At 41.7% G+C, this 18,257-nt stretch overlaps 2 protein-coding genes, 2 non-coding genes and 1 pseudogene across 4 annotated transcripts; all 5 read right to left on the bottom strand.

Moving 5' to 3' along the window:
- Window positions 1-468: 468 nt before the first annotated feature.
- On the bottom strand, window positions 469-587 carry LOC125599132. The gene has a single exon (XR_007332964.1). It is a non-coding gene; the product is annotated as a 5S ribosomal RNA (ribosomal RNA).
- A 379-nt stretch (window positions 588-966) lies between these two features.
- LOC125599120 lies at window positions 967-1,085 on the bottom strand. The gene has a single exon (XR_007332953.1). It is a non-coding gene; the product is annotated as a 5S ribosomal RNA (ribosomal RNA).
- A 3,210-nt stretch (window positions 1,086-4,295) lies between these two features.
- LOC125575724 lies at window positions 4,296-8,600 on the bottom strand. Its single transcript, XM_048772653.1, has 4 exons — window positions 8,336-8,600; window positions 6,692-7,011; window positions 5,434-6,586; window positions 4,296-5,249 (listed from the first exon to the last, which is right to left on the bottom strand). Exons 1-4 carry the CDS (start codon window positions 8,598-8,600, stop codon window positions 4,366-4,368), a joined length of 2,622 nt encoding a protein of 873 aa, XP_048628610.1. The 3' UTR covers window positions 4,296-4,365.
- LOC106373895 lies at window positions 7,697-13,141 on the bottom strand. Its single transcript, XM_048772660.1, has one exon. It carries the CDS (start codon window positions 12,669-12,671, stop codon window positions 10,029-10,031), a length of 2,643 nt encoding a protein of 880 aa, XP_048628617.1. The 5' UTR covers window positions 12,672-13,141; the 3' UTR covers window positions 7,697-10,028.
- Window positions 13,142-15,660: 2,519 nt separating this feature from the next.
- LOC125598990 overlaps window positions 15,661-18,257 on the bottom strand; it is a 3,061-nt pseudogene continuing 464 nt past the window's right edge.

Here is an 18,257-nt window from a genome sequence, read left to right as displayed (position 1 = left end):
TGGAGGTCACCCATCCTAGTACTACTCTCGCCCAAGCACGCTAACGGCGGAGTTCTGATGGGATCCGGTGCATAGTGCTGGTATGATCGCGACCGTCAGTACATCACTCTCGTTTCTATATATCCTTTTCCCGGCCAATCCAAGTGTAAGGCCGTGGGGCCCACATGATTTTCTTGCCGCTTTGTTTCCAGCGAAAAAGTGCATCGAGGTTAACGGCGTTAAGAAAGCATCAAAAACACCTTGAGAATCCGCTTTCGATCTTTTTTACGTGCCATAACTTTCCGCAGCCCGTTTGAGGGTCAAAACGGCTGAATTTGAGCCCGAAAAATTGCGCCCCCTTTCACCGCCCATTATGGTTTCTGGGGCTTTCCGAAATGGTGCTATGGGCGACGTATTCCTCACGGTTCAAAAGTTATGAGGTTTCCAAGTTAGACTCGTTTAAGGTAAAAAAAATTAAAAATTTAAAAAGGGGTGCAACACGAGGACTTCCCGGGAGGTCACCCATCCTAGTACTACTCTCGCCCAAGCACGCTTAACTGCGGAGTTCTGATGGGATCCGGTGCATTAGTGCTGGTATGATCGCACCCGTCAGTACATCACTCTCGTTTCTATATATCCTTTTCCCGGCCAATCCAAGTGTAAGGCCGTGGGGCCCACATGATTTTTTTTTTTTCTTGCCGTTTGTTTCGAGCGCAAAAGTGCACGAGGTTAACGGCGTTAAGAAGCATCAAAAACCTTGAGAATCCGCTTCGATTTTTTACGTGCCATAACTTTCCGCAGCCCGTTTGAGAGGTCAAAACGGCGAATTTGAGCCCGAAAAATTGTGCCCCCTATTCACCGCCCATTATGGTTTCTGGGGCTTTCCGAAATGGTGCTATGGGCGACGTAGTTCCTCACGGTTCAAAAGTTATGAGGTTTCCAAGTTTAGACTCGTTTTAAGGTAAAAAAAAAATTAAAAAATAAAAAGGGGTGCAACACGAGGACTTCCCGGGAGGTCACCCATCCTAGTACTACTCTCGCCCAAGCACGCTTAACTGCGGAGTTCTGATGGGATCCGGTGCATTAGTGCTGGTATGATCGCACCCGTCAGTACATCACTCTCGTTTCTATATATCCTTTTCCGGCCAATCCAAGTGTAAGGCCGTGGGGCCCACATGATTTTCTTGCCGTTTTGTTTCGAGCGAAAAAGTGCATCGAGGTTAACGGCGTTAAGAAAGCATCAAAAACACCTTGAGAATCCGCTTTCGATCTTTTTTACGTGCCATAATTTCCGCAGCCCGTTTGAGGGTCAAAACGGCTGAATTTGAGCCCGAAAAAATTGCCGCCCCCTATTCACCGCCCATTATGGTTTCTGGGGCTTCCGAAATGGTGCTATGGGCGACGTAGTTCCTCACGGTTCAAAAGTTATGAGGTTTCCAAGTTTAGACTCGTTTTAAGGTAAAAAAAAATTAAAAAATAAAAAGGGGTGCAACACGAGGACTTCCCGGGAGGTCACCCATAAGATGCTGAATGGCAAGGGGAGTCAACTGACTTATCGCAACTTCGAAACGATCCAACACTCGGACGAGAATTTAGGGTATTGGGAACCATAGGCGACAACGCACTACGAACGCCTCGTAGCAAGTAAAGTAACCCTCTGGGGGGCTGTTAGCACATTCCCCGCGGCGGGGAACCCGGAATTCCACAGCATCCGGGACATGGTAGAAAGATCGCATGATCGCGAGAAACTCGTCGGTACTCCTGCTTGCATCCCCTTCCTCGACTCCACGATGGACCATAATACACTCCTAGGATGCTTCTCTGGATAGTTGGGGATAGATCCTTGCAAGAACGAATCAGAGACTCAAGTTCTTCAAGGTTTGTGGAATGAATGGTGACACAAAGAGTTGTGAAAGGACTCCTTGATACTCCTAGATGCCTAATCCGGATATGACACACCGAAGAAGAGATCCTTAGGTTGTTGGATACTACTCACCAACAAGATCACTCGCCGACTTGATAACAAGAAGAAGAGAGAACAAAGAAAAGGTTTTGATGAAAAGATAACTTGATAGATGCTAGGGTTTTCGGATGTGGTTTATATAGTGAGGCTTGTACACACACAAGCTCACGGAAACCTAAAGAGAACAGGCTCCCTTTGGTTTAAATAAAAATGAAAGACATAAGGTTTTAAAAGACATAAGTTTTATAAGGCATTATAAGCTAAACCGGGATCATCAAATGAGAGATGTGAAAGTAACATATGGCCTCATTAAAAACCTATCTTTGGAAAACCCAGTGGGACAAAACCAAAGATAGGGAAAAAGAGCACAAATATGCTACTTGCTCATTTGATGATCATGTAGAAAAAGAAATGGCTTGGATAGTGGTGAGTGTGTCTTGATTGATCCAGCTTCCTTCAAGACCTTCTTCTTGCTTCCAGGCTATCATGAGTAATCCTCCAATGGCTTGCTTGATTTGTTTACTCTTGGAACGAGTGGTAGGACCTTCTGGTATAGCTAGGACATCTTCATCAGCTGGATCATCTATCATCTCATTGTCTTCTTTATCTGACTGGTCCATGATCACATCATCCCCTCCCTCTTGAAAAGGATTTGTCCTCAAATCAAGCGCATCTGCAACAAAAGGAATCAAGTCAGTAACATTGAAACTGTTGCTTATATCATACTTACCTTGAAGATCAAGCTTGTAGGCATTGTTATTGATCCTTTGGGTGATCTCAAAAGGACCGTCTATCCGCAGCATCAGCTTAGATTTTCTTTCATTTGGGAACCTCTCCTTGCGCAAATGCACCCACACTCTATCACCTACATCAAAGATCATTTCTCGCTTGCCCTTGTTTGCTCTCTTAGCATACTGCTTTGTCTTCTCAACAATGTTCTTTCTAGCTTTCTCGTGGATCTGTTGCACCAACTCTGCCTTCTTTTTCCCATCCATACTGACCCTTGCACACTCAGGTAAAGGCATTAGATCCAAAGGAGAGATGGGATTGAACCCATAAACAATTTCAAAAGGAGAATACTTAGATGCAGAATGCTGAGCATAATTATAAGCAAATTCACAGTGTGGCAAGTATTCTTCCCATGATTTCAAGTTCTTTTTAATGAATGCACGCAAGAGAGTTCCAAGAGTTCTATTAACTACCTCAGTTTGACCATCAGTTTGTGGATGACATGTAGTAGAGAACAAGAGCTTAGTGCCTAACTTAGACCATAGAGTCTTCCAAAAATAACTAAGAAATTTGGTATCTCTATCAGAAACTATGGTTCTAGGCATGCCATGAATGCGCACAATCTCTTTAAAGAACAGGTTAGCAACATGTATTGCATCATCAGTTTTATGGCAAGCAATGAAATGTGCCATTTTAGAAAACCTATCAATAACTACAAAGATGGAGTCCTTACCTGTCTTAGTCCTCGGCAAACCCACAACAAAATCCATAGATATATCATTCCAAGGGTGAGTAGGAATAGGTAAAGGAGTATACAAACCGTGAGGTTGAATCTTTGACTTAGCTGCTTTGCAAGTTGCACACCTCCCACAGATTCTCTCAACATCTCGTTTCATGTGTGGCCAAAAGAAGTGATCCTGCAAAACTTTAAGAGTCTTGGCAATACCAAAATGTCCCATTAAGCTTCCTCCATGGGATTCCCTGACAAATAGATCTCTCAAAGAACAGTTAGGCACACACAATCTATTATCATAGAATAAGAATCCCTCTTGCCTAAAGTAATGTCCAGCAGCATATTTTTCACACGATTTATAAGCCTCTTGAAAGTCAGAATCAGTTGCATACATTTCTTTAAGCTGTTCAAATCCTAGCAACTTAGCATCAAGAGTATTCAAGAGAACATACCTTCTGGATAGTGCATCCGCAACTATATTTTCCTTACCTTGTTTGTACTTGATCACATAAGGGAAGGTTTCAATGAATTCTACCCATCTGGCGTGCCTCTTGCTGAGTTTGTTCTGGCCTTTAAGATACTTGAGAGACTCATGATCAGTGTGAATGACAAACTCCTTGGGCCATAGGTAATGCTGCCATGTCTGCAAAGCCCTCACCAAAGCATAGAGTTCCTTGTCATAAGTAGCATAGTTGAGAGTTGCTCCTCCAAGTTTCTCACTGAAATATGCTATGGGTCTCTTTTCCTGCATAAGAACAGCACCAATTCCAATTCCTGAAGCATCACATTCAATTTCAAAAGTTTTATTGAAATCAGGAAGTATAAGAAGAGGGGCATTAGTAAGCTTCTCTTTTAGGCATTGAAAGGCAAGTTCTTGTGCTTCTCCCCATTTGAATCCAACTTCTTTCTTGATCACCTCAGTCAATGGAGCTGCTATGGTGCTAAAGTCTTTCACAAACCGTCAGTAGAAGCCAGCTAATCCATGGAAGCTTCGCACTTCACTGATGGTTTTAGGAATCGGCCACTCTTGTATTGCTTTCACCTTCTCTTGATCTACCTTTACTCCATCTGCACTCACAACAAAGCCTAAAAAGACCAAGTTATCCGTACAGAAAGTGCATTTCTTAAGATTAGCAAATAGCTTTTCTTTCCTCAAGACATCAAGAACAGTCCTAAGATGTTTTATATGCTCTTCTAAACTCTTAGAGTAGACAAGGATATCATCAAAGTAACCTACCATAAACAATCCTATAAAAGATCTAAGCACATGATTCATCAATCTCATAAAAGTACTAGGAGCATTAGTTAAGCCAAAAGGCATCACTAACCACTCATACAAACCATGCTTAGTTTTAAAAGCTGTTTTCCACTCATCTCCTTCTTTCATTCTATTTTGATGATACCCACTCTTCAAATCTATCTTAGAAAAAATGCTAGAGCCATGCAATTCATCAAGCATATCATCTAATCTAGGAATAGGGTGGCGATACTTCACTGTTATGTTGTTGATTGCTCTACAATCAACACACATGCGCCAGCTCCCATCTTTCTTGGGCACAAGAAGCACTGGTACGGCACAGGGACTCATGCTCTCACGGATATGGCCTTTCTCCATCAGTTCCTCAACCTGCCTCTGAAGCTCCTTAGTCTCAACTGGGTTAGTTCTGTATGCTGGCCTGTTAGGAAGAGTAGATCCTGGTACAAAATCAATCTGGTGCTCAATCCCACGTATAGGAGGCAAACCAATTGGATTATCTTCAGGAAATACATCTTCAAAGTCCTGTAAAAGAGCTGACACCTCACTCGGATACTCCGGTGTAAAATCAGTTAGATTCAAGAGAGTTTCTTTAAACACAAGCAAAAGAATTGGCTGATTAGAGTAAAGAGATCTTTTGATGTCACCAATCTTGGCATAGAAGTTGTGCTGCTTGGTTGCTCGGGTTTGAGATCTATTTCTTTCTTCTTCTGAAGCTGCAACTGATCTTGATGCACTTCCTTAGGAGTGAGAGGCACCAAATAGTCTTCTTGCCATTGAACTCAAAAGAGTGCTTATTAGTAAAGCCATCATGTGTAACTCTCCTATCAAACTGCCACGGCCTTCCAAGTAAGATATGACTTGCTTCCATTGGTATCACATCACAGAGTATCTCATCTTCATATCTCCCAATGGACAAAGGTATAGAGACTTGTGTGGAGACCCTCATCTCACCTTCTTCGTTAAGCCACTGCAGCCGGTAAGGTTTAGGGTGTTTTTGAGTTTTCAAACCAAGCTTCTTCACCATTGTCTCGCTAGCAACATTAACACAGCTTCCACCATCAATGATCAGACTGCATATCTTTCCTTGAACCATGCAGCGTGAGTAGAACAAGTTTTCTCTCTGCTCAAGCTCCTCGGTTTTATTTTGCAAGCTGAGAGTTCTCCTTGCAACCAACAATCTCCCTCGCACTGGTTCTTCTTCATATTCTTCCTCGGAATGCTTCTGATCAGTATCAAGCTTCTCATCCTCAGATTCAAATTCTCCATTCTCCAAGAGGATCATAACTCGTTTGTTGGTGCACTCGTTTGCGTAATGACCACGCCCTTGACATTTGAAACACTTAACATCTCTGGTCCGAGAAGAAGTAGCTTCAGCTTTCCCTTTGTCTTTGTCTTTGGCAAAAATGCTGCCTAGCTTTGTTTCTTCTTTCTGCTGAGGCTTGTTCTCCTTCTGATATGCTGGTTTCTCGTCTTTAACTTGCTGATACTTGCTGGTACCGTAGCTTCCACGTGAATGATGCTTCCTCTTAATCTGTTGCTCCACCAGAATTGCTTTGTGCAACATCTCTTCCAACTCAACATAGTGCTGCATCTCCACATTGTCTTGTATCTCACGGTTAAGTCCTCCAAGAAACCGTGCCATAGTAGCCTCTCTATCCTCTGATATACAAGCTCTCAACATTAACAATTCCATCTCTTGGAAATACTCTTCTACAGATCGCGATCCTTGTGTGAGCCTTCTCAATCTCTGATGAAGATCACGATGGTAATGGCTTGGCACAAACCTCCTGCGCATTGCTGCTTTCATCTCTGCCCATGTCTCAATAGGAAACTCTCCATTGCGCCGCTTGTTTGTAACCAATTGATCCCACCAGCTCAAAGCGTAATCGTAGAACTCGGTAGCAGCCACTTGAATTTTCTTAAGCTCCGTGTAGTGTTGACAGTTAAAAACCAGCTCAATCTTTTTCTCCCACTCAAGATAGGCATCTGGATCAGCTTTGCCATGGAAAGGAGGGATTTTCAGCTTTACTCCCGCGAGTTCATTGCGTTGCCAGTGATCACGCCTGTGTCTACGGTCACTACGGCTGCTGTGTCTAGAATCTGAGCTGTGTCGATTTCTTTCATAGTAGTTATCAGTCTCCTCTGAACCCTCATGCTCACGTCTAGCCTGTGTGCGTCGATTCTGCCTTGGTTCACGTCTAGGTTCTGAAGATTGCGCATCAAGCTCTTCGCGGAAAGTACCCAATCTTGTTTCCATCATCGTACTCATACGGCGAGTCAAAGCTTCAAGCAAAGCTTTATGCTCGAGGCTAACTCCTTCATCTTCCTCCGCGTTAATGGACATAGTACCTGAGACAACCAAAAAGATTCAACCAGTAAGAAGTTCACAGAAAAATTAAGATAGAATCGCAAAAGGAAACAAACACGAAAAGGAAACTTAAACAACACGGATCAGGTTCAATTTCAATCTCTTTCCACACTTAACAGATAGATCAGGTTCAACAGGTGAAGATATGATTCAACAATCACAGATTCAATAGTATAAGATCAGATCGACTCAAATAACTCAAACAACTTATGGATCTAGAGATTTCGAAAACGTAATCCACAAGAATATGAATGGTCTTTTTCTTAGAAACCTTTATAAAATCGCTGAGATTGATCAGATTTGAATCAAACATAAACAGATCTAGCAAAAGTTATGAAGTAGATGAACAGATCCACACGAAAAATTGAGTAAACAAGAACTTCCCTAGCCAGAGTTGCTCTGATACCACATAATACACTCCTAGGATGCTTCTCTAGATAGTTGGGGATAGATCCTTGCAAGAACGAATCAGAGACTCAAGTTCTTCAAGGTTTGTGGAATGAATGGTGACACAAAGAGTTGTGAAAGGACTCCTTGATACTCCTAGATGCCTAATCCGGATATGACACACCGAAGAAGAAATCCTTAGGTTGTTGGATACTACTCACCAACAAGATCACTCGCCGACTTGATAACAAGAAGAAGAGAGAACAAAGAAAAGGTTTTGATGAAAAGATAACTTGATAGATGCTAGGGTTTTCGGATGTGGTTTATATAGTGAGGCTTGTACACACACAAGCTCACGGAAACCTAAAGAGAACAGGCTCCCTTTGGTTTAAATAAAAATGAAAGACATAAGGTTTTAAAAGACATAAGTTTTATAAGGCATTATAAGCTAAACCGGGATCATCAAATGAGAGATGTGAAAGTAACATATGGCCTCATTAAAAACCTATCTTTGGAAAACCCAGTGGGACAAAACCAAAGACAGGGAAAAAGAGCACACATATGCTACTTGCTCATTTGATGATCATGTAGAAAAAGAAATGGCTTGGATAGTGGTGAGTGTGTCTTGATTGATCCAGCTTCCTTCAAGACCTTCTTCTTGCTTCCAGGCTATCATGAGTAATCCTCCAATGGCTTGCTTGATTTGTTTACTCTTGGAACGAGTGATAGGACCTTCTGGTATAGCTAGGACATCTTCATCAGCTGGATCATCTATCATCTCATTGTCTTCTTTATCTGACTGGTCCATGATCACATCATCCCCTCCCTCTTGAAAAGGATTTGTCCTCAAATCAAGCTCATCTGCAACAAAAGGAATCAAGTCAGTAACATTGAAACTGTTGCTTATATCATACTTACCTTGAAGATCAAGCTTGTAGGCATTGTTATTGATCCTTTGGGTGATCTCAAAAGGACCGTCTATCCGCGGCATCAGCTTAGATTTTCTTTCATTTGGGAACCTCTCCTTGCGCAAATGCACCCACACTCTATCACCTACATCAAAGATCATTTCTCGCTTGCCCTTGTTTGCTCTCTTAGCATACTGCTTTGTCTTCTCAACAATGTTCTTTCTAGCTTTCTCGTGGATCTGTTGCACCAACTCTGCCTTCTTTTTCCCATCCATACTGACCCTTGCACACTCAGGTAAAGGCATTAGATCCAAAGGAGAGATGGGATTGAACCCATAAACAATTTCAAAAGGAGAATACTTAGATGCAGAATGCTGAGCATGATTATAAGCAAATTCACAGTGTGGCAAGTATTCTTCCCATGATTTCAAGTTCTTTTTAATGAATGCACGCAAGAGAGTTCCAAGAGTTCTATTAACTACCTCAGTTTGACCATCAGTTTGTGGATGACATGTAGTAGAGAACAAGAGCTTAGTGCCTAACTTAGACCATAGAGTCTTCCAAAACTAACTAAGAAATTTGGTATCTCTATCAGAAACTATGGTTCTAGGCATGCCATGAATGCGCACAATCTCTTTAAAGAACAGGTTAGCAACATGTATTGCATCATCAGTTTTATGGCAAGCAATGAAATGTGCCATTTTAGAAAACCTATCAACAACTACAAATATGGAGTCCTTACCTGTCTTAGACCTCCACAAACCCACAACAAAATCCATAGATATATCATTCCAAGGGTGAGTAGGAATAGGTAAAGGAGTATACAAACCGTGAGGTTGAATCTTTGACTTAGCTGCTTTGCAAGTTGCACACCTCCCACAGATTCTCTCAACATCTCGTTTCATGTGTGGCCAAAAGAAGTGATCCTGCAAAACTTTAAGAGTCTTGGCAATACCAAAATGTCCCATTAAGCTTCCTCCATGGGATTCCCTGACAAATAGATCTCTCAAAGAACAGTTAGGCACACACAATCTATTATCATAGAATAAGAATCCCTCTTGCCTAAAGTAATGTCCAGCAGCATATTTTTCACACGATTTATAAGCCTCTTGAAAGTCAGAATCAGTTGCATACATTTCTTTAAGCTGTTCAAATCCTAGCAACTTAGCATCAAGAGTATTCAAGAGAACATACCTTCTGGATAGTGCATCCGCAACTATATTTTCCTTACCTTGTTTGTACTTGATCACATAAGGGAAGGTTTCAATGAATTCTACCCATCTGGCGTGCCTCTTGCTGAGTTTGTTCTGGCCTTTAAGATACTTGAGAGACTCATGATCAGTGTGAATGACAAACTCCTTGGGCCATAGGTAATGCTGCCATGTCTGCAAAGCCCTCACCAAAGCATAGAGTTCCTTGTCATAAGTAGCATAGTTGAGAGTTGCTCCTCCAAGTTTCTCACTGAAATATGCTATGGGTCTCTTTTCCTGCATAAGAACAGCACCAATTCCAATTCCTGAAGCATCACATTCAATTTCAAAAGTTTTATTGAAATCAGGAAGTATAAGAAGAGGGGCATTAGTAAGCTTCTCTTTTAGGCATTGAAAGGCAAGTTCTTGTGCTTCTCCCCATTTGAATCCAACTTCTTTCTTGATCACCTCAGTCAATGGAGCTGCTATGGTGCTAAAGTCTTTCACAAACCGTCAGTAGAAGCCAGCTAATCCATGGAAGCTTCGCACTTCACTGATGGTTTTAGGAATCGGCCACTCTTGTATTGCTTTCACCTTCTCTTGATCTACCTTTACTCCATCTGCACTCACAACAAAGCCTAAAAAGACCAAGTTATCCGTACAGAAAGTGCATTTCTTAAGATTAGCAAATAGCTTTTCTTTCCTCAAGACATCAAGAACAGTCCTAAGATGTTTTATATGCTCTTCTAAACTCTTAGAGTAGACAAGGATATCATCAAAGTAACCTACCATAAACAATCCTATAAAAGATCTAAGCACATGATTCATCAATCTCATAAAAGTACTAGGAGCATTAGTTAAGCCAAAAGGCATCACTAACCACTCATACAAACCATGCTTAGTTTTAAAAGCTGTTTTCCACTCATCTCCTTCTTTCATTCTATTTTGATGATACCCACTCTTCAAATCTATCTTAGAAAAAATGCTAGAGCCATGCAATTCATCAAGCATATCATCTAATCTAGGAATAGGGTGGCGATACTTCACTGTTATGTTGTTGATTGCTCTACAATCAACACACATGCGCCAGCTCCCATCTTTCTTGGGCACAAGAAGCACTGGTACGGCACAGGGACTCATGCTCTCACGGATATGGCCTTTCTCCATCAGTTCCTCAACCTGCCTCTGAAGCTCCTTAGTCTCAACTGGGTTAGTTCTGTATGCTGGCCTGTTAGGAAGAGTAGATCCTGGTACAAAATCAATCTGGTGCTCAATCCCACGTATAGGAGGCAAACCAATTGGATTATCTTCAGGAAATACATCTTCAAAGTCCTGTAAAAGAGCTGACACCTCACTCGGATACTCCGGTGTAAAATCAGTTAGATTCAAGAGAGTTTCTTTAAACACAAGCAAAAGAATAGGCTGATTAGAGTAAAGAGATCTTTTGATGTCACCAATCTTGGCATAGAAGTTGTGCTGCTTGGGTTGCTCGGGTTTGAGATCTATTTCTTTCTTCTTCTGAAGCTGCAACTGATCTTGATGCACTTCCTTAGGAGTGAGAGGCACCAAAATAGTCTTCTTGCCATTGAACTCAAAAGAGTGCTTATTAGTAAAGCCATCATGTGTAACTCTCCTATCAAACTGCCACGGCCTTCCAAGTAAGATATGACTTGCTTCCATTGGTATCACATCACAGAGTATCTCATCTTCATATCTCCCAATGGACAAAGGTATAGAGACTTGTGTGGAGACCCTCATCTCACCTTCTTCGTTAAGCCACTGCAGCCGGTAAGGTTTAGGGTGTTTTTGAGTTTTCAAACCAAGCTTCTTCACCATTGTCTCGCTAGCAACATTAACACAGCTTCCACCATCAATGATCAGACTGCATATCTTTCCTTGAACCATGCAGCGTGAGTAGAACAAGTTTTCTCTCTGCTCAAGCTCCTCGGTTTTATTTTGCAAGCTGAGAGTTCTCCTTGCAACCAACAATCTCCCTCGCACTGGTTCTTCTTCATATTCTTCCTCGGAATGCTTCTGATCAGTATCAAGCTTCTCATCCTCAGATTCAAATTCTCCATTCTCCAAGAGGATCATAACTCGTTTGTTGGTGCACTCGTTTGCGTAATGACCACGCCCTTGACATTTGAAACACTTAACATCTCTGGTCCGAGAAGAAGTAGCTTCAGCTTTCCCTTTGTCTTTGTCTTTGGCAAAAATGCTGCCTAGCTTTGTTTCTTCTTTCTGCTGAGGCTTGTTCTCCTTCTGATATGCTGGTTTCTCGTCTTTAAATTGCTGATACTTGCTGGTACCGTAGCTTCCACGTGAATGATGCTTCCTCTTAATCTGTTGCTCCACCAGAATTGCTTTGTGCAACATCTCTTCCAACTCAACATAGTGCTGCATCTCCACATTGTCTTGTATCTCACGGTTAAGTCCTCCAAGAAACCGTGCCATAGTAGCCTCTCTATCCTCTGATATACAAGCTCTCAACATTAACAATTCCATCTCTTGGAAATACTCTTTTACAGATCGCGATCCTTGTGTGAGCCTTCTCAATCTCTGATGAAGATCACGATGGTAATGGCTTGGCACAAACCTCCTGCGCATTGCTGCTTTCATCTCTGCCCATGTCTCAATAGGAAACTCTCCATTGCGCCGCTTGTTTGTAACCAATTGATCCCACCAGCTCAAAGCGTAATCGTAGAACTCGGTAGCAGCCACTTGAATTTTCTTAAGCTCCGTGTAGTGTTGACAGTTAAAAACCAGCTCAATCTTTTTCTCCCACTCAAGATAGGCATCTGGATCAGCTTTGCCATGGAAAGGAGGGATTTTCAGCTTTACTCCCGCGAGTTCATTGCGTTGCCAGTGATCACGCCTGTGTGTACGGTCACTACGGCTGCTGTGTCTAGAATCTGAGCTGTGTCGATTTCTTTCATAGTAGTTATCAGTCTCCTCTGAACCCTCATGCTCACGTCTAGCCTGTGTGCGTCGATTCTGCCTTGGTTCACGTCTAGGTTCTGAAGATTGCGCATCAAGCTCTTCGCGGAAAGTACCCAATCTTGTTTCCATCATCGTACTCATACGGCGAGTCAAAGCTTCAAGCAAAGCTTTATGCTCGAGGCTAACTCCTTCATCTTCCTCCGCGTTAATGGACATAGTACCTGAGACAACCAAAAAGATTCAACCAGTAAGAAGTTCACAGAAAAATTAAGATAGAATCGCAAAAGGAAACAAACACGAAAAGGAAACTTAAACAACACGGATCAGGTTCAATTTCAATCTCTTTCCACACTTAACAGATAGATCAGGTTCAACAGGTGAAGATATGATTCAACAATCACAGATTCAATAGTATAAGATCAGATCGACTCAAATAACTCAAACAACTTATGGATCTAGAGATTTCGAAAACGTAATCCACAAGAATATGAATGGTCTTTTTCTTAGAAACCTTTATAAAATCGCTGAGATTGATCAGATTTGAATCAAACATAAACAGATCTAGCAAAAGTTATGAAGTAGATGAACAGATCCACACGAAAAATTGAGTAAACAAGAACTTCCCTAGCCAGAGTTGCTCTGATACCACATAATACACTCCTAGGATGCTTCTCTAGATAGTTGGGGATAGATCCTTGCAAGAACGAATCAGAGACTCAAGTTCTTCAAGGTTTGTGGAATGAATGGTGACACAAAGAGTTGTGAAAGGACTCCTTGATACTCCTAGATGCCTAATCCGGATATGACACACCGAAGAAGAGATCCTTAGGTTGTTGGATACTACTCACCAACAAGATCACTCGCCGACTTGATAACAAGAAGAAGAGAGAACAAAGAAAAGGTTTTGATGAAAAGATAACTTGATAGATGCTAGGGTTTTCGGATGTGGTTTATATAGTGAGGCTTGTACACACACAAGCTCACGGAAACCTAAAGAGAACAGGCTCCCTTTGGTTTAAATAAAAATGAAAGACATAAGGTTTTAAAAGACATAAGTTTTATAAGGCATTATAAGCTAAACCGGGATCATCAAATGAGAGATGTGAAAGTAACATATGGCCTCATTAAAAACCTATCTTTGGAAAACCCAGTGGGACAAAACCAAAGACAGGGAAAAAGAGCACACATATGCTACTTGCTCATTTGATGATCATGTAGAAAAAGAAATGGCTTGGATAGTGGTGAGTGTGTCTTGATTGATCCAGCTTCCTTCAAGACCTTCTTCTTGCTTCCAGGCTATCATGAGTAATCCTCCAATGGCTTGCTTGATTTGTTTACTCTTGGAACGAGTGATAGGACCTTCTGGTATAGCTAGGACATCTTCATCAGCTGGATCATCTATCATCTCATTGTCTTCTTTATCTGACTGGTCCATGATCACATCATCCCCTCCCTCTTGAAAAGGATTTGTCCTCAAATCAAGCTCATCTGCAACAAAAGGAATCAAGTCAGTAACATTGAAACTGTTGCTTATATCATACTTACCTTGAAGATCAAGCTTGTAGGCATTGTTATTGATCCTTTGGGTGATCTCAAAAGGACCGTCTATCCGCGGCATCAGCTTAGATTTTCTTTCATTTGGGAACCTCTCCTTGCGCAAATGCACCCACACTCTATCACCTACATCAAAGATCATTTCTCGCTTGCCCTTGTTTGCTCTCTTAGCATACTGCTTTGTCTTCTCAACAATGTTCTTTCTAGCTTTCTCGTGGATCTGTTGCACCAACTCTGCCTTCTTTTTCCCATCCATACTGACCCTTGCACACTCAGGTAAAGGCATTAGATCCAAAGGAGAGATGGGATTGAACCCATAAACAATTTCAAAAGGAGAATACTTAGATGCAGAATGCTGAGCATGATTATAAGCAAATTCACAGTGTGGCAAGTATTCTTCCCATGATTTCAAGTTCTTTTTAATGAATGCACGCAAGAGAGTTCCAAGAGTTCTATTAACTACCTCAGTTTGACCATCAGTTTGTGGATGACATGTAGTAGAGAACAAGAGCTTAGTGCCTAACTTAGACCATAGAGTCTTCCAAAAATAACTAAGAAATTTGGTATCTCTATCAGAAACTATGGTTCTAGGCATGCCATGAATGCGCACAATCTCTTTAAAGAACAGGTTAGCAACATGTATTGCATCATCAGTTTTATGGCAAGCAATGAAATGTGCCATTTTAGAAAACCTATCAACAACTACAAAGATGGAGTCCTTACATGTCTTAGTCCTCGGCAAACCCACAACAAAATCCATAGATATATCATTCCAAGGGTGAGTAGGAATAGGTAAAGGAGTATACAAACCGTGAGGTTGAATCTTTGACTTAGCTGCTTTGCAAGTTGCACACCTCCCACAGATTCTCTCAACATCTCGTTTCATGTGTGGCCAAAAGAAGTGATCCTGCAAAACTTTAAGAGTCTTGGCAATACCAAAATGTCCCATTAAGCTTCCTCCATGGGATTCCCTTACAAATAGATCTCTCAAAGAACAGTTAGGCACACACAATCTATTATCATAGAATAAGAATCCCTCTTGCCTAAAGTAATGTCCAGCAGCATATTTTTCACACGATTTATAAGCCTCTTGAAAGTCAGAATCAGTTGCATACATTTCTTTAAGCTGTTCAAATCCTAGCAACTTAGCATCAAGAGTATTCAAGAGAACATACCTTCTGGATAGTGCATCCGCAACTATATTTTCCTTACCTTGTTTGTACTTGATCACATAAGGGAAGGTTTCAATGAATTCTACCCATCTGGCGTGCCTCTTGCTGAGTTTGTTCTGGCCTTTAAGGTACTTGAGAGACTCATGATCAGTGTGAATGACAAACTCCTTGGGCCATAGGTAATGCTGCCATGTCTGCAAAGCCCTCACCAAAGCATAGAGTTCCTTGTCATAAGTAGCATAGTTGAGAGTTGCTCCTCCAAGTTTCTCACTGAAATATGCTATGGGTCTCTTTTCCTGCATAAGAACAGCACCAATTCCAATTCCTGAAGCATCACATTCAATTTCAAAAATTTTATTGAAATCAGGAAGTATAAGAAGAGGGGCATTAGTAAGCTTCTCTTTTAGGCATTGAAAGGCAAGTTCTTGTGCTTCTCCCCATTTGAATCCAACTTCTTTCTTGATCACCTCAGTCAATGGAGCTGCTATGGTGCTAAAGTCTTTCACAAACCGTCGGTAGAAGCCAGCTAATCCATGGAAGCTTCGCACTTCACTGATGGTTTTAGGAATCGGCCACTCTTGTATTGCTTTCACCTTCTCTTGATCTACCTTTACTCCATCTGCACTCACAACAAAGCCTAAAAAGACCAAGTTATCCGTACAGAAAGTGCATTTCTTAAGATTAGCAAATAGCTTTTCTTTCCTCAAGACATCAAGAACAGTCCTAAGATGTTTTATATGCTCTTCTAAACTCTTAGAGTAGACAAGGATATCATCAAAGTAAACTACCACAAACAATCCTATAAAAGATCTAAGCACATGATTCATCAATCTCATAAAAGTACTAGGAGCATTAGTTAAGCCAAAAGGCATCACTAACCACTCATACAAACCATGCTTAGTTTTAAAAGCTGTTTTCCACTCATCTCCTTCTTTCATTCTAATTTGATGATACCCACTCTTCAAATCTATCTTAGAAAAAATGCTAGAGCCATGCAATTCATCAAGCATATCATCTAATCTAGGAATAGGGTGACGATACTTCACTGTTATGTTGTTGATTGCTCTACAATCAACACACATGCGCCAGCTCCCATTTTTCTTGGGCACAAGAAGCACTGGTACGGCACAGGGACTCATGCTCTCACGGATATGGCCTTTCTCCATCAGTTCCTCAACCTGCCTCTGAAGCTCCTTAGTCTCAACTGGGTTAGTTCTGTATGCTGGCCTGTTAGGAAGAGTAGATCCTGGTACAAAATCAATCTGGTGCTCAATCCCACGTATAGGAGGCAAACCAATTGGATTATCTTCAGGAAATACATCTTCAAAGTCCTGTAAAAGAGCTGACACCTCACTCGGATACTCCGGTGTAAAATCAGTTAGATTCAAGAGAGTTTCTTTAAACACAAGCAAAAGAATAGGCTAATTAGAGTAAAGAGATCTTTTGATGTCACCAATCTTGGCATAGAAGTTGTGCTGCTTGGGTTGCTCGGGTTTGAGATCTATTTCTTTCTTCTTCTGAAGCTGCAACTGATCTTGATGCACTTCCTTAGAAGTGAGAGGCACCAAAATAGTCTTCTTGCCATTGAACTCAAAAGAGTGCTTATTAGTAAAGCCATCATGTGTAACTCTCCTATCAAACTGCCACGGCCTTCCAAGTAAGATATGACTTGCTTCCATTGGTATCACATCACAGAGTATCTCATCTTCATATCTCCCAATGGACAAAGGTATAGAGACTTGTGTGGAGACCCTCATCTCACCTTCTTCGTTAAGCCACTGCAGCCGGTAAGGTTTAGGGTGTTTTTGAGTTTTCAAATCAAGCTTCTTCACCATTGTCTCGCTAGCAACATTAACACAGCTTCCACCATCAATGATCAGACTGCATATCTTTCCTTGAACCATGCAGCGTGAGTAGAACAAGTTTTCTCTCTGCTCAAGCTCCTCGGTTTTATTTTGCAAGCTGAGAGTTCTCCTTGCAACCAACAATCTCCCTCGCACTGGTTCTTCTTCATATTCTTCCTCGGAATGCTTCTGATCAGTATCAAGCTTCTCATCCTCAGATTCAAATTCTCCATTCTCCAAGAGGATCATAACTCGTTTGTTGGTGCACTCGTTTGCGTAATGACCACGCCCTTGACATTTGAAACACTTAACATCTCTGGTCCGAGAAGAAGTAGCTTCAGCTTTCCCTTTGTCTTTGTCTTTGGCAAAAATGCTGCCTAGCTTTGTTTCTTCTTTCTGCTGAGGCTTGTTCTCCTTATGATATGCTGGTTTCTCGTCTTTAACTTGCTGATACTTGCTGGTACCGTAGCTTCCACGTGAATGATGCTTCCTCTTAATCTGTTGCTCCACCAGAATTGCTTTGTGCAACATCTCTTCCAACTCAACATAGTGCTGCATCTCCACATTGTCTTGTATCTCACGGTTAAGTCCTCCAAGAAACCGTGCCATAGTAGCCTCTCTATCCTCTGATATACAAGCTCTCAACATTAACAATTCCATCTCTTGGAAATACTCTTCTACAGATCGCGATCCTTGTGTGAGCCTTCTCAATCTCTGATGAAGATCACGATGGTAATGGCTTGGCACAAACCTCCTGCGCATTGCTGCTTTCATCTCTGCCCATGTCTCAATAGGAAACTCTCCATTGCGCCGCTTGTTTGTAACCAATTGATCCCACCAGCTCAAAGCGTAATCGTAGAACTCGGTAGCAGCCACTTGAATTTTCTTAAGCTCCGTGTAGTGTTGACAGTTAAAAACCAGCTCAATCTTTTTCTCCCACTCAAGATAGGCATCTGGATCAGCTTTGCCATGGAAAGAAGGGATTTTCAGCTTTACTCCCGCGAGTTCATTGCGTTGCCAGTGATCACGCCTGTGTGTACGGTCACTACGGCTGCTGTGTCTAGAATCTGAGCTGTGTCGATTTCTTTCATAGTAGTTATCAGTCTCCTCTGAACCCTCATGCTCACGTCTAGCCTGTGTGCGTCGATTCTGCCTTGGTTCACGTCTAGGTTCTGAAGATTGCGCATCAAGCTCTTCGCGGAAAGTACCCAATCTTGTTTCCATCATCGTAC

This window comes from Brassica napus, unplaced genomic scaffold, assembly GCF_020379485.1.
Source record: "Brassica napus cultivar Da-Ae unplaced genomic scaffold, Da-Ae ScsIHWf_1817;HRSCAF=2453, whole genome shotgun sequence".
NCBI lineage: Eukaryota > Viridiplantae > Streptophyta > Magnoliopsida > Brassicales > Brassicaceae > Brassica > Brassica napus.
The sequence above is the reverse complement of the archived record's forward strand: the minus strand, read 5'-3'. Positions and strand labels throughout refer to the sequence as shown.